Raw genomic sequence first — 17,412 nt, forward strand, 5'->3', positions numbered from 1 at the left:
GTGTCACTGACTGGCAATGCAGCTCTGGAATACTTCCTCAAAAAATCTATTACCTTAGAGTAGAAGAAAAACCTAGTTCTGCACTTAGTGGTCCAGCAAACAGGAAGCCAATTGCTGACACATCCTCTGCAGAAGTCCTAGACGAGCTGCCCTCCACTGTGGGTCTGTATCAGGACACCACTGCATCCAGCAGCCCAGATCAATTCCACAAGTGGAGCTCAAACCTCTGCTGCTAGCTTTGCCAATGCCTTACTGGGGCTCTGACCAGGTTACAAATTGGGACACAAGTATTACTGCCACCTTAATAGTGCACTCTTGTAGGTATGTATAATAAGTGCTATTAAAAGACTTACTATTAATGTAACTGCAGTTAAAAAGGAAATCCTAACTCCTCACTACAGTGTAAATTTGATTTTAACAAAAGAGTTCTGTACTTTCTTAGATTGCAAACTTCTATCTTAAATGTTAAGAAAAGAATTATTTTTCAACACTAAAAAAAGTCACAGGAAACTAATCTATTTTCCATGGTAACTATGCCACAGTGCACACAACAATTATGACACTTGTTTTAATGTCAGAATGTGACATTTCAGAAAAATACTGACTAAGTATACTACAGTTTAATCAAATGAAACATTTTCTGCCAGAGCATCATTTGTGGCACCAGTAGAGGCTGTACAGACAGTAAAAAACTGGATTATACAGAAACTTTAACAACTGAAGTAGTATTGTTTATTTTAAACTTAAACATTTTGTGGATTAAGACTGACATTTATATATATTTGTGTTTCTCACTCAAAAGGACTCCAGGACCTAGAAGTCATCCTGGTAAAGATCCAGACTATCTACAGATACAGAACAGAATTTTATGGAAAGGTGAAAATAAAGAAAAACATCAGACAATATTACTGCAGTGTTACTTGCTGCAACTTTTAACATGCTTGAAAATACTGGAGGTTTTCTTAATGTTTGTGAAATGGCACTTCAGAAGGGATCAAGAAAAAAATAAAAATATAAATTATCAGTGAAGTAGTTTCTATTTAATAACTGATAAATTACTGGAAAAAAATCCCTCACCAAACTGAGCCCAGACATAATCATGCTGCTTATAGGCAGCTTCTACTGAATGGGAAATGCTTGAATTCTACCTGCCTGGGGGTATTATAAGGATACCCTCACAGTTGCATAGGGGTATAATTTACATTTCATTTTGGAAGGGATCTGACTGCTTACTTTTATACAGTTTCCAAAGAAACACTCTAAATTTACATGCTATAAAAACCAAAACACTTCATGCAAGTTAATAGTCTGACAAGCATATTACATACCTCCAGATCTGTGTAATATTATAAAATTTTCCACATACAGTGCTTCAGGGCATTGTAGTAATGAAAATAACATTTATCAAAGTCGTTATTTTAATTATACTAAATCAAAATACTAGAGGAAGAATGTATTTAATTTTATCAGTGTGAAGTTAAGAACAAGGATTTCCACACAAAGTTATTATTCATTGGTTGTAGGTCAAGGTGGAAGAACCAGCAAGTTAGGTTGTTTTTTGAATGTATTAGAAGTTCAAACAGCTCTGAGCAGCCTGCTCAGATTTTCTTGGCAAAGGTATTAAGCTTTGTATTTTCCACTCCATTTATTACCTGAGGCAATATTTATTTTTAACAGGTAAGAAAATGCATTCAGTTACTTGCTGCAAATATTCAGTTACAAAGTTTCAGGACTGTCATAATCCATAGCAGGAAGCCTAAGCTAAAGGCAGAAGTAACATATTTTGCAGGTCTGGAAAATGCTGCATAAATCTCACCAAATTACTGCACCTTGGAACAAATCTACCTACATATATGTTCAGTATATTCAGCTGAAGCTAGGCAGGTAAATTATTGATATACCATTACTACTAGGCATGCTTATAACTAGGGCCATATAAAGCATAAGGGTTTTAATAACTGCTGTTCTTGAAGACTACAAACCATTGTTTATTCTCAGAAGGAACAAACCATTGCTCCTCTTCATCCTTAGGCCATCTGAACTGAGAGCTGGACAGGACTAAAGATAAGTAAAAAGCCCCCAAGAACAAGTTGTCCAGACAGACTGCAATAGAGCAGGACAAAGATCTGGAATTTTCAATTTGAATCCACCACATATCACATGCCTAAACCAGCACTTACATTCAGCTATGCCTCACACTTTACTGGGCAAGATTTTTTACCTTGCTGAAGTACTTTAAAATAAAAGTTTTGATGCTCCTTGCTGTAAACCACACCTATGTGCTCTGTGCAACGAGTAAAATGAAGACGTAGCACCATCTATGAAATAAAAACTTAAACCTGCATTTGCATGCGTGAAGCATGGCAAATAACTATTTAATGTTATTGTGCATTATATAATTAGGCAAATGTCTAGCTGGCTCTGTCTTAAAACAAATGCATACTTTTCAAAAGTTCCTCACTATCTTGTAATTTTAATGACAGCATGTAATCATAACCTTCCTCTGTCAGTTGAGGGAAAAAAACCTCACAAATGATTGAGATTTATATCATTATGCAATAGCCAAATATAAGATACTATAAGAGCTGACGATCAATCTTGACAATCACAAAGTTCAAATCCAGACCATATTCAGTCTGAAGAAAGTACTAGTTTACCAGCTGAGTACCATGCATCAGTGAGCTCTCAGAATGCAATAAAGCTTATATACAGTCCCTTCACAGTGAAGTTGCAGTTAAGCACAGTGCATACTCAACATAAATAAGAGAGATCACCAACAGGCAAAATCCAGACTGGTCTGTGACCAGGTAACATATGGTCAAGTTCTCATGTTGACTCTGAAACGCAGCTCTCACCCTCTGCCCTCGTTAATGATCTATTTCCTTAAGAAATATCTGCTATGTTTAGCAGCTCAGTCAAGTTGCCTACCTTTGTTTACTTTTTAGCATTTTTCTCTCAGAATGGGCTTGGGGGAGGGAAGGATGGCATTTAATAACATGTGCTGCAAAACAGAGCTTTCCCAGGATATGTTACAAAACAAGAGACTGCATGACCTGCTCAAGGTTACAGAATGACTCCATTGCTCACTCTGAATTAAAAACTGGTATCCTTCTGACTCCTCCTGCATTTTCACTAATAAAATAATACCACTACTGAACACTTGCAGAGTTCCTTTCATCACAGGATGTCAAAGGCCTTTATAAATATTAATTAAGCATTGCAACAACACTAAGAAGTATGTAAAACTTAATTTGGCACATGAGTAAACCCAAGCAAAGAATAAATAACTATGTTCAAAGCCACAGGACAAGTCACCAGTACAGAGAGAAACGGCTCTTACCATTAAGGAACACTCCATTGGAAACAAGGACATAATTAATACTCCAAATGTGATGTGAAGAGCCCTTGATTGCCAATACATTACTGTAAAACCTGGTCATGTGCAATCCTATGAAGACTACACTAAATTTCAGGCAGCATTCTCATGAAGACATTATCCTCCTCCAAATACAGAAAACTGTTCTCAAGAGATTTTTTTTTTTCTGTGTTTTTTATGTGGCAACTTTCCTTAGTGTAGACAAGTATGATATTTTTGGTAGTTCTACAAATTTAACCAGTAATATCGAGCTCAGACACAATCCAAATATAAATTCAGACCTCACAAATGCAAGTAAGCTACTTCTTAACATTCAATCGTGTACTCCAGTAATTAAGGAAGCAAAATACCAGTTTTTTTAAAGAACTCAGTATCCCTTCTCTAAAGAAATAACCACAAGTCCATTAGTGCTGTTTCTACAAACTATAATGGAGTCATCACTTAACTGAGTACTCAGTGATCTTACAACTTGAGATAACATGTTCTCATCTAACCTGCAAAAACATGACTCCTTTGCAATTGTTTTCTCTTTCCAATGACTATAACTACCACAAAAAACCAATCCAATCTCTAACACTGATAGCTTTACTGTTAAAGCCAACCATACTAAATAATACTCAAGTTATTTGCATTGCCAACATTTGCAGATTTTAACATTTTAACATTTGCAGAAGTGAGATTTTTGTATTTCTTAAAATGGTTAACCTACTGAAAAATCCCCAAGATGACCAGCTCTGAACTCCTGTAAAAAATTCACTTCAAATACAATTTAATTTTCATTTTTCCCCTAAAAAAAAAAAAAATCTGACATTAATGTCTGCAAAGAATATTTTTGTTTTGGAGAAAGATTACAGTTTTTATGTAAGACAAAACAAGTTCCACTAAAAATATTTGCAGATTCACTTTGCAGTGAACTCTGTATTAGAAAAGGAGACTGCTGTTGCAATGTTAATAGAGAAGTTAAATGAAAAATTGTGTCATCCAAATTTGACCCCAGCAGCCAATCAGGTTTTTCACAGGTTTCTTTTTTAAAAATATTCTTCATAGTTCAACAAATTTTACTTTGCACCAAAATAACAAGATTCAGTGAAGGCTGACAAAGAGTTAGCTGGCTGAACAAATAAACAGATTTGTGTTTTGTGTTTTACTTAAAAAAGTAAGTTTTTCATCTGGATACTGAATGAATGCTCAGACATCATGTTTTGCATTTTTTCATCCTTTCAAAAGGACACAATCTGGCAGTAGAAACTTAAGTCTCTGGGCAATAAAGGTGTGCATCACCCTTAAAGCTTTATCTCAAGTTCTCCTATAGCACAAAACCAGAGAGCAATTCAGTACTATATTTGGTACACAGCTTTCATCACGTGAAGCAATTTTTCCTACTCCTTACATGGGACAACAGCTACTTAACAGAGTTTATATGTTATCATTCAAGCATTATGACTTCAGCAGAGGACTGATGAGATTTAACAGCTTGGCTTTAATAAATGGTGTTCTACCCCCACTAATTCTTCAGAAATCAACAGCCCAAAGCTGATGAGTTTTCCTGAGTTAAACTAATCACCCAACCCTCAACAAAAAATCTTGAAGAATCTTATCAATTCATTGTCACTTAGAAGTAGGACTAAGTTCAAGATCAAGTACTATTGAGATGTATCCTAACAAACCTGGAAACCAAGAGGGAGCAACCTCTCAGTCTGCATCTACAGAAGCTTTACTGACAGTGGTACTATCATGTGCCCTCCAGACAAACAGACCTTTCAAAGACACAACCATTACACAGGTAGCTCTGCACATCTGGAAAAGCACAGGTATGTGATTCTCAATGGAGTTTCATTGCCTTCACAAAGCTGCTGATTCCTAGATTTATCTAGTAATGGATATCCCGTGAAAAATGTCTAATTGTGTTGCTGCATACTCTGATGCTTTTATGAGTCACTCTAAGTCATGGAGGACAACATGTGTACAAAGAAAGAAGTTACACCTATACTGTTATAGACCATGGCTGTAGTAAGGTCATCAAGATTCCACTGTAGAGTAAATAATGTCAGGATTTCCCATGTCAGTAATAGAGATACAGTACTTACTGTATCAATAAATCACTCTATAAAACAACCATTCAAGATTTGTTGTTATAGCTAACCACTGGTGATAAACTAAAATCTGGAGAAACAACAATGCTAAATTGCAAGCCAGGTGTTTCAGTGCAAAAAAATAAATAATAATCTTAAATACATTTACCACTCTAGGTATGTAATTAAAATACTGTTCTGTCATACATCAACTCTGGCATGCACTTCAAGGTTTCTTTACAATATGAAAACAGATATAAACTTCCTCCTTCCCCACTTTTGTATGAAGATTTAAACACTGATAAAAGCTATCTTGATAAATCAAATCACATAAACCATGTCCTTCAAATGGCTTCTAGAATCAGATGCACTGCACCATTCATAGGATGGAGCAATATTTGTAAGATGCACACATGACACCAAAGTGAGTCATTTTGCTAACAGACCATGACCACTTCTTGTTCTGGAGTTTGCACCTGCTGTTAAAAGGCTGACAGGCAGGGATCAGATCTCATTAGATTCCCAGTGAGGATGATGGACTGCACACCCTGCTCAAGAAACTAGGTAAATTACAAAGGAATTAGAAGTCTTCTTGCTGCACTGCAGACTTTCTGAAGGCTGAAGCATTGAGACTTACTCCTGAAATGCAAATGAATAAATGAAAGGTGTGGGTCTTATTAAGAAATTTGATACACTCTCAATCATGAAAAGAACGTGAACTATCTTCCGGTGAGTTAGCTCAAAATAAAGAAGTATGCTAGACTTTATCCTTACTTCTAAATCATCAATATCTCAGAGGCACTGAAAAATGACTGGTTTTGGTGCTTAGCTTATGTCCTAAGCGCAGAGACTCTTTGCAGAGCCCTGTGTGAAAGCATTTCATCCCCAGATGCTGCTTCTTACCCTTCTTACTGCAACAAGCTGGCCCATCCTTTTCATTAGTCATTTTTCATTCAAAAATGAGATCAATAAATTATTCAAAACATCACAACTCAATACTTCGTGTCATGACTTGTGCCTAATTAAGACGTAATTTGAAATTATTCATTGGCATGCAAATGAAAACTAGAGAATTGTAAAGAAACTGTGTGCAGGAAATAGGAAAAATGAAAACAACACAGAAGTGCAAGACATGACTTGTTTTGAACTGTAAGAAACTAAAAATCCTTCCTTGTGTAGCTACTTAAGCAGCCAAAAAATTCAAAGCCTTTTCAAACTTGTCTCCTCATATAATTGCTTGAGTTTTGAGGATACAAAGATGTGAACATGCTGATCTGGCATTCTAAGAAAATGATTACCTGAGATCTCAGAATTACATGAAGAACCAAATACCCTCATCAAGGCACACAGCATCTACAAACACCACTTGCACTCTCAATACCTATAACCTTATTTTTGTCTATCCTCAACTGCAAATTCATCATTCATATGGAATGCTGATCACTGTTCCCAGTTAACAGCATCATATCAAAGCTCTCTGTAATCTACTGCCTTGCTATGTGAACAAGGTACTGTAAGAAACAGTGGAGAAGACACAAACTACCAAAACATAATAGTTGAGTATAAGTGGTATACTATATACTTCCCGAAATTTCAAAGACTAAAAATTGTTTCTGTGCATTTGAAAAACACCAGATTTGACACAGGCTATGCACTCTTCTTTCCCTGTGATGAAGAAATTCTTTAACAATAATTCTAAAGGCCAACATTAAATTTCTAAGCATATTGTATCATAGATCTACACGTTATAATATGACTGAGTATGTATCAAGGAAAATTCATTCTATTTTAGCAATCTCCTAGGAAAACTTTCACAGTGTTAATTCAGAAAGCAAATAAATATCAGTTTCCACACCTAGTAAAGAAAAAAAACCCCACCTCTTTTTCTCACATATACAAGCACACTTTATCTGCACATAATATACAGAAACATAGAAATGCCTCACTCTGAAGGTTTTTAAACTGCAATTTTCTCATGTTCTTGGCAAGCTATTCACTCAAGAGCTTTGTACGGTTACAGAAAACTGCAACTACTTGATGATAAATACATTTTTAAAAAGAGACCACTCCAAGGATAAATCAGGTTAACGCCACAGTTAACACTAGAAATATCACAGCTTATTCAAATGTTCTTTCTAAAAGTAAGAACTCAAGCAGGAAGCTATTAGAATCCATGGAACAAAACCATCACAAGCAGCAGCCACTGCATTACAATAAAGTCCTGTCACCCTAAATTGCACACCTCCCTGACTTAAATGGGAAAACACAGGCCTGTGCTCAACACCATAGTGCCACCTCACCCATTACCCGTGCAGATGGCCTGAGACACCCATATAAGGTGACTTAGAAAACCATAGAAATGTCTCTTTTTCATTTCAAAGGAAAATAGCATTCTGCAGGCCACATAATCATACCTGTTTGAGAGTTTAAACTAAATAGCCACAACAGTTATGATGCTGAAACAAAAGAAGTTCTAAAATATAGTCCCTTAACAGGCAGATTGCCACCTCTCACAGTCACTAATCTGGTATTTTTGATTCATCCATTTTTATAGTCCTGATGTTGTGCACCACTCTCTAGCTGCATTTTTTTTTTTAAAAAGCTAACTTTATTTCATGCCTTCTGGAAATAAAGCATAGATTAAACCACCTAGTCTAGACATGCAACTCTTACTAACTGCTAAATAAACAATAATTTCCTTATTTCTTAAGCAAAGAAATGAGAAAGTTTTAAGTGAAATGTGTTCACTGCATCCTCAGGCATTTGTCTAAACTAAGGGTAGTCCCCCACCAGGGAAAGAATTTCTTTTAACTATGCCATTATTCCTATGGAATTGGTGCCTGCCCAATCTCAGCAGTCAGTCATCTGAGAGCTTTTCCTATTTGCATTGAGTGCCGTAGACAAGATTTCTGAAGTCTTGATTGAGGGTTCTCATTCCTTGTCTCTTTCCAGGAATTATAATTTACAGCTTAAGTGATGAATTTTACTTGCTTATGTCATTCACAGATAGAGTACCAGCTCAATTTCTAACTTCAAGCCTATGTAAATATCTTCTGCTTTTGAATACAGTAGTTCAGGATAACTGAAGAAATATGAACATGCATCTTACTTACAAAAATCTAGTGTCATCTTGTACTCAAGAAGATGGAAACACTTTAAAATTAACTACATATTACTATCAAATAAGAAATTTCTTTTGTAAACCAAGTCAGCTCCAGAATATATTCCAGATCCAGAAAGCTTGCATTCCTTCACAACCTGGAAATTCTCCTCAGAAATTTGCTTCAACATACAAAAATTCTAAGATCACAGGAACCTGCAGACCACATACAACACGGCTATGGAATACCTTCCAGGCATGGCCACTCTCTTTCTGTTACAGAAGAGGGAAATTCTAAAGCAAGACTTAATCCTGAAAAGAATCCAGAATAAGGAAACCACTGAACTGCCACCTCAGAGGTTACAAAAGAGCATGGCCACAATGGTACACAGAAAATAAAAATATTAAGTTACAAGAGAAAAACTGAGGCAAAAATTATAATAATATAAATTAAATTTTAGCATTTAACCCATTTCTAAAGTATCAAGATTAAGCTGATTTGTCTTGTTAAATTCTCCATCCAAATAGTGTTTGCAACTTTTAGGTTACTTTTTGCCCTGCAGCATTATGCAAGATTATTTTAATCAAAACCACTCATTTCTCATGTTCAGTGATGTCATGAGACACAAAGAAATGCATAAAACTCACAGGCTATAATCTTCAAAGAGTAACAGACATTCTTTTATTTCTGAGTGGTTAGAAGTGTGCACTCTTTTTCAGCATCAGACCTAACAGAAACACTTAAATCAGAAAAGCATTCAGTACAGAGATCCACCTAAGTATGGCATCTTTCCAGTGATGAATATAACTCTGACCTCTGCTGACAGAAGATCTGAAGACTCCTATCTTTAATTAATAACTACCCCTTCCTATCTACCAATGATAAATGTCACAAGTGTGGAACACAGCACTAGACACAGGCAAAACCAGTGTATGATCATGACATTCATGTAAGGTATTCACCGTTCCACAAAACGCTGCACTTCTAATCTATTCAGTTAAACCTTTCTCTATCCTCCTTAAGAAAGGTAGCTCTGCATAAAGATAGGTCAACTCTTTGCTGCTATATAAAGTTGAAGGTTAAAATACATAAGCTGATGTGGGAGACTATTTCCTGCTGAAAGAAAAGCCCTTTAAACACTAGAACCTCAAATCTAATTTGTCAGCTTATTGATGCTTCTACGCATACTGCCAGTGCAAAGCATCTGTCTTTCCATGAAGCCACTGTTTTGGAAAAATGGCTAATGCTACAGAGCAGAAAAGTGAGTATGACCTGATAGTAGAAGCAATACATAAATCAGTCACACACATAAGCATTTAAAATTCCAAATTTTAGGTGAAAGACCAGACCTTTAGCTTTAATCAAATCTATCTGCTAAGCTGGAGGTGCCAACTGGACTTATGATTATCAATAAATGCAACCTACACTCGACTGACCTAAATGGGGAAGCGCACCAAGTAAGAGTCACCAACTTTTTTCTGTGCTCTTTCTATAGAGTACACAAGAAAAAAAAAAGGCTTCACTGGAAACATCATTCTTAGTTAAACCAGTCCTTTATAAGCTTACTCTTAACTAACACCTTGTTTCAACAAGGGAGTGGGGTAAATTTTATTCAGCCACTGAAGCTATGCAAGGGGCAACACAGCTCATAATGAAACAAGATCAGCTGGGTTTCTCACTCACACTGCCAGAATCTAGCCCATAATACTGTTACTGATGGAGACACGGTAGCAACTCCAAACTCAGCAAAACTCATCACTAGATGGTTACAGTATTTCTGGAAGACCTGCTGGGAAGAACTATACAGCTTAATTACAACATATTAACAGCTGTAATATGTGAATAAAGCAAGAACTGCCACAACAATATCAATCCCTAAAGTGGTCCAGGCTTATGCAAACCTGACAAACCCAGTTTAAATGTATTCTGAAGCCACAGCCAAAGGCAACTGGGACTTGTAAACACTCAAACAGCTGAAACTGAAAGGGAGACTCAAAGGATTTTCCACAGGGCTTGGTCTGGAGCGAGCGGTTGTGTGGCACTTGGCTGCTGGCTGGGGTTAAACCATGACACTGCATAAAAATGGAGGGTGAGTAAAAAAACAGACTACTGTAATACTCAAATAAATTATTCTGATTTTCATTAACTACCAATGAAATTTTTAGATGCATCCTCAAAGTGTATCTGACTCAGAGAAAATTCTTTTCAAAGAATGAGGTATAGTCACACTGCACACACTGGGAGACGTCAGTGCTTCAATTCCTCAGGAGCAAGATATTTTACTGTTAAGCTTTTGATACTTGGACTTAAAAATAAAACAAAAAAAAAATAGCATTTTTGCTACTTTCAACAGACAAAACAAAGTTTTACTTCCTGGTAAGCAAACAAAAAGCACCTCAGTGTTTTGTTTGGTTCTGGGGTTTTTTTAGTTTGTATTCTCTGGCTAAGTTTAACATTCATAATTTAGGAAAATGACCTTACTAAATATTTGCATAAAGCCTCAGTTAGCAATAAGAAGCACACAAATTAAAGTACTCCAGGGAAAAAAAGAAAAACTCTACTTTGCTGGTAGAGTTTGGTGTCAATGTCTGGAAAAGATGTCCCTTTTACTGTGAAATGGACTTTTAAATCCCTGTCAGGATTTTTAACAGCATAGAAAATAATTCACAATGGTGTTGTTCATTCCATAATAATATTTTAGGTCAAAACCTTTTACCTAAAAGCAGCTCCTGAAATAACCAGAGCTGTCCATACATTCTATAGAAGCTACTTCAGACTTTTACTTCAGGAAGGAAGAAAATACCGGGCAGCAAATCTACAGCAGGTTCTCACTTCTTTCATACTGCACTGAAGGATAACAATGTTTAAAGCCTCATTAAAAACTCCACAAGTGTAAAATATAGAACGTGAATTTCAGTTTAATAAACAGTCAACTTCAGGCAGACTATGTCTGAATTAGGTTTTTACTTCTATTTTAAAACATCAAAGAAAATCAAATTTCAGGGCATTTTTTAAATGTCATTTGTATTTCTCAAGGCAGCATGCAGAGCAGTAGCTTTTAATCCTGAATTCCTCTACACTCAGAAAAAGCCCTTAGTCTGACCTCGAGGCACTGCACTAGGATTTGTCACAATTTGTGACCCAGCTATGATAATCATGCTCCTTGGCAAGTGGAAACTCACAAGTGCTGAACCAACTCTTAACAGCAAAGTTTTAGCACTTGAAATTGAGAAAGGCAAATTACACAATTCCACATTATGATTTCGGTTAAATCAGCTTTGTTCCCTCAAATTCTTAAAAAAAAAAAAAAAAAAAAAAAAAAAAGCATCATTCTATTCACAATTCAATACAGCTGTGTATGACTGGCTTCAGCCTCAGGCCACAAGCCAGGAACTTCTGAGTTCAAGTCTGGCTCTGCCTCTGACTTTCTGTGTGGCCTTCAGAGAGCCTCTGGATTTCTCTGCTGCTCCTCTATCTGTACACTTACCTTGCAGAAAGGCACTTGCTTCGTTTGTGCAGGCTTTTCCCAAACACACAACTGGAACTGACTTTGAGAGCCATTCTTACTGTGTATTGAACACCTCTGCCCTGCCAAGAAGTCTCTACCTGTCAGTTGATACCTGGTGGTTTTTAACTGTAGTAACTGCCAACATTCACTTATTACATATGTGCATACACACACAAATATTAAAAAAATGTAATAAGCTGGAAAACAGACAATTATTTCAAAGTTTCTTAACAAACACAATGTAAAAAGGAAATTGAGTTACATGCTATAATTAAACTTACAATGAAGAGCAATCTGCAACTTTGTTCTTATTAATGCACTGAGGCAGTGATGAAGCCTGCTTTTAACAGCTTAACATTAAACATACAGAGCAAACAACGCTCAAGCTAAAATTATTGTAACAATTAATATTTAGAATAGTACTTAAATAATAGAAAAACGGCCCAAGAATGGAAAGGGGAAGAAGCACTTAGGCTTAACCAAGTTACCCAACACTAACTGAAGCATCATTTAAAAGGTATGTTTTTTTTAAGCAAAGATCCTGGGAAGTTATATAAACTTAAGCTGACCCCATACTCCCAAGTCCATGGCAGGAGAGTTTCACTTCACATTACCTGGACTGAAGCAGAATGTAATGGAGGCTGACACAGCCAAGCTCAGCTTTTTCTGAGCATGAAACACCCAAATACAGCTCATCATCTTTAGAACAGCCACCTTTAAATCCACATCCAAGAAACAATCTTGTCCCCACAACGTTATCAAGACAGGTTGACTTTCCAAAAACTAACCTGTTGGTTTTTAATGACCCAACTATAGCAAGATAGCTTAAGGAATTCTGCAACTGTGGCTTTAGGGTACTTTAAGTTGCCAAGGTAAATTCTAGCCTCTCAAAGTTTAGCTTTTATCTGCTTTTGCCTTTTTCATCTTGTTATACACAAAATCTGGTAAAAACACACTTCCTACAGTTTTTCTGTCAGGATATATATTTTATTTATAGTAACTGGCAAATGTAGAGCAAAACTATCTCCTAATTAAGAACACAGCAGAGTTAATTTGATGCAGAATAATGTGCTATTTTGTGATAAAAACAGTCACTCAAGGACTTAATCAGAAGTCACCATTCCAGAATAGCTACCATGCAAGATGAGGTGGTTATATGCAAATTCAGATAGCTTTTGCACAAGACAACTAAACTGGTTCAAACAGCTGAAAAATCATCTGCATTAGGCTTAGATTCTCCCATCCCAGGTCACTTACTAAGCCTTCCTACTATAATTCAGAGGCTTTCAAAACATATTTGCCAATTAAGGAAAGTTAGGAGAAACACTTTGAAGTACCTGTAACCAAACTTACTAAGGAGATTTACTCTCCACATGGATGAGATTTTGTTTATAGTTTCCCAACCACCCCACCATCAGTGTGTTTCCATGGGACAAAGCAGACACAAATGCTACAGCAAGGCCACTACTGCTTAGGAAGTGCTCCTAACAAGGTGATTTGGTCTGCTCTGAACAGAATTACAGGACAAAGGCAAAGACAAAATCAAACAAAAATAACCCTAATGGTTTGTATTCTTTCTCTCTCTCAGCATTGCTTGGTCTGATTGATATGAATTGAGCAGATAACATGAACATTATCTGCAAAGCAACAGAAAACCTGACTCTCTAACACAAGGTTGATTTAAAATTCCCATTAATACTGCTACAACTACCTTCCGTAGCACCAGCTGAAACCATCTTTTATACTAGGCTGAAAAAGCTTTTGGGGTTTCACTTCAGGTTAACCAAGCATTTTTAGAGGCAATTTGAACCTAGCCCACATTTAGATTCCAACCAGCGCACATGAACTTGTAATTGCATACACAAAGAAAAACAGAGCTAGACATAACATTACATATATATAATTCACCAAGACATCCTCTATTTCCATGTGTCATATTTTTAACCAGTTTTAAGTGTATTCTTTTGTATTTTTCTAATATTTATCATAGAAGATCCCTTAACTAAAACAGTAAGGTGATAACACTAATAATACCCAAGCAAAATCCAACAAAATAGGAAAGGTTTATTTATATAGTCTTAACTAGGATATAGAAGATTTTTAAAAATTTACATGGGAATGAAACAATCTACTATTTTCTGTTTCAAAGGACAACTGGTTTTCAGTGCACATAGCAATAAGCTAAGAAAAAACATTTGCTAAGTTTTGGTACCTTCTGCCCTCTTCCCCTGCATATAGAAAGTAGACATTTTTATTGTTCTCAAACTCTCTTCAAGTAAGAGGCAGAACAGCTTGAAAAAAAATTCAGTGAGAGCTACCAGATTAGAATTTCCAAGTATTGTAACACCAAAATTCACTTATGTGTTGTGATTAAATCATCCTCCCTATGAACTGTTCAGCAAAAGCCTGAGCACAAACATGCCTGTATATTTAGCTGGCAAAGTGATGTATCAGAATATATCAGTTTCACTTTAGTTGATGAAGTTCTCAGTAGCCAATCTCTTGCTGTATTGTAGTCAAGTACATTTAGAGTATCAACACAGAAATAGAACTATATGTTTTAAATCAGACCCTGAATCTGGTGTGATTGCTTAAGTAAAATTATATACAATTAAAAATATAAATGCTGCAACAAGAGTGCAAATGCTGCTGCATTAGCACTCTAACATTAAGTTGCAATGTCTTCTACTACCAACACTAAAATTTAAACCAGGGGGAAATAGTGGAAGAAAATACTGAAGACTTATTTAAGTGACACAGGACACTGCATCCTGGAAAACTGGATAGCTCAGGCACAATCAAGTTCACAAACATACAGTGAGACACAACGATAACACATTTGTGTATATTTGCCACAGAGCACATGTAAAATGGGACAATTAAGCTCAACTCTAATTAATGGTTAAGTGGCATTAAGAGATCCTACATTTAACCTTTGCTATTTTCATATGGGTCAACTAGCTCAAAAGACTCAGAATCTACAAAAGCTGTTTTAAAAAACCCCAATTCTAGCAGTGCCACTGCTGCTTAAGTTTTGCCATTTTTCTATGTACATGGAGACTGTGCCCAACAGCCACTGAGATTACAAGTGAACAGCAGATTCATGGTTATGTTATATGGCAAATGCTGTGCTTAGTAAGGGGGAAGGAACCCCACAGAGAATACCAGAAGTAATTTTTACGTTGTTTCATTTTTTAAAGAAATACTTCTTCTCTGATTTAGAAATTAAGTCGATATTCTGTATTAGCTCAAATCAGTTCAGCTGCTGTACTCAGACCTGTACTTCAGGAAGCCTTAACTCTACATCTGCTAAGCACACTAGGAAAGGTAAGCATGCTTCCCTTATAATTTTAGCATGCACAGTGGGGTTTCATGTACTTTCAAGGCACTAAAAAAGAATGGTCACCTTGATTAAAAAAATTCATTCCTTTCTTCTTTTTAGTTGCTGAAGTAACCATGCTATTCAAAGCACACCCAACTACAATGGAGCTCTATGTCAAAATGATGCTCTTCTGACACAAAAGAAGACAACTGCTTGCTTGTTTGCAAGAGAATGTATCTATAGAAATAAACACAGAAAAAGTGGAAGTGTTTTTTTGCTAGACTCCCTCATTGTAAAATTTCTTGCAGCTCTTACTGGAGCAACCTCAAAATATGGCCTCACACATCCCATCCTAAGAGAAGTCACCTGCTGGCATGAAATCAAACACAGTTGTATCTTGATGCCTTGTTTTGGTTTTGTTGTAGTAAATTCCAAGGTCACATTTCACTTCTAGAAGTCTCAACTGAACACACATTTTCATTAATATAAACGCTTTATACTTTTAAGCATTTTTCCACCTATCAGTGTCAAGGTACTTTTAGATGATTTTCTCTGCCAAGCATATACAAACATCCATTTTATTGAGTTCAGCACAAATTGCAGCACTGTAAGGAGCAGTAGTCAACTTTCATTCTTACTAACTGTGGTTTTTAACAGAACTGCCTTCACTAGTTTATTTCCAGCTGTATTAGCAACATTTTTCCATGGTGTTCAACCCATTTTGGTTTGTTCTGCCTTTAAAGTTCATCTCGTGTTTTACAAATCTATCTTCTCTTAGGTATCTGAAAAAACTCCACTGGTTGTACCTTATGCATGACTAAACATGCTAATTAAAAGTGGTCCTTAAAGTACAGTATTTTGAATGAGAGGTCTTTCAATTAACCCAAGCTGTAACACTCAAATATCACATCAATCAGCTCTTAAGACACTTCTCAGAAATTATTTAAAAATACACAATTGTAGTAGCAACAGGGCATTTCATCCTTACACTATAATGCCAGCATACTGTATACAGACAGGAAAACAGCCTTTAAAATGACAATATCCATCAGCCTTAGGAATTTCCTTCAGGAGTGTGTGAACGGCACAAAAAAACCCAAACCAACAAAAAAAAAAAACCAAAAAAAAAACCCAAACAAACCCAGAGTTTGCATATATTCATGCTGCTCCCAGAATATGTCTTGTCTCAGCAAGAAAAACCCCCAAACACACCAAAACCCCAACCAACCAAAAAACAACAAAAAATCCCCATGTTGTGCTCTTTAGTAGGAAGCCTACATGTAAAGGAGAACTTAAGCAGTGACAGGTGCTAAATGTACAGCTCTGGAGTCGGAATTCACTACAAATACAGAAAGACACCCTTTCTTCGTGTTTTGAAGAACAATTATGGCACCTTCACAACAACAAAACAGAAATATTCTCTCTATATATAGTATTTGTCTCCATGAAACCTCCACATTTGTCTTCAATGCTAAAATGGCCAAAAACTGTTATCGTGACACCAACTTTAAGCAACTTGTCAGACCAATATTTGAAATATGAGACACGTAATCATACCATGTAAGACTGCTAATTCTAGCATTACATTAGCTACTAAATATTTGAGAAGAAACACATATTTGTATTAATCGAACCTGAATTCTACATCTGTTTAGCAAATTAGTTCTGAAGCAATTTTAGCCCAATATTTAAAGTTTAGCTACTTGAAATGCAAGGTCACAACACTAGAACTGTGATACTCACACCTGATTCCCTTGACAGGACATGAAATACAGGTCCTTGGAGCTAGATATCCTATTTATCTTATATTCTTGTCTCAAATCTTGGGCTGTTTAAGCAGGAAACCAATACTTAACAAGGTGAAACACCTCTTAGGAAGACAGTAGACAGTTTCCTAATCAATTAAAGCAAAAAAAAAACCCTGAAACTTTTCAGTTATGAACTACTACCAGCTGAAGAGAGTACTAAGGGTGCAGTTTCCAAGAAATATTGTTCAAAAAAAATGTAAATTAAACTTCTCACCTTCCACCCTG

General features: G+C 36.1%; 1 protein-coding gene across 14 annotated transcripts in view; it reads right to left on the reverse strand.

The window, feature by feature from the left end:
* Nucleotides 1–17,412, reverse strand: part of TNRC6B (trinucleotide repeat containing adaptor 6B) — a 133,236-nt gene that overhangs the window by 62,069 nt on the left and 53,755 nt on the right. The window contains exon 1 of one of the 14 annotated variants that reach the window (XM_079304652.1): nt 12,037–12,125. The exons of the other annotated variants lie outside the window; for them this stretch is intronic. Within the exon in view, the coding sequence (XP_079160778.1) occupies nt 12,037–12,110 (74 nt within the window). The 5' untranslated portion in view covers nt 12,111–12,125. Of the gene's footprint in view, nt 1–12,036; nt 12,126–17,412 lie in introns of those variants that run through there. 14 annotated transcript variants of the gene reach the window in all.

Source organism: Erithacus rubecula, assembly GCF_903797595.1.
Source record: "Erithacus rubecula genome assembly, chromosome: 4".
NCBI lineage: Eukaryota > Metazoa > Chordata > Aves > Passeriformes > Muscicapidae > Erithacus > Erithacus rubecula.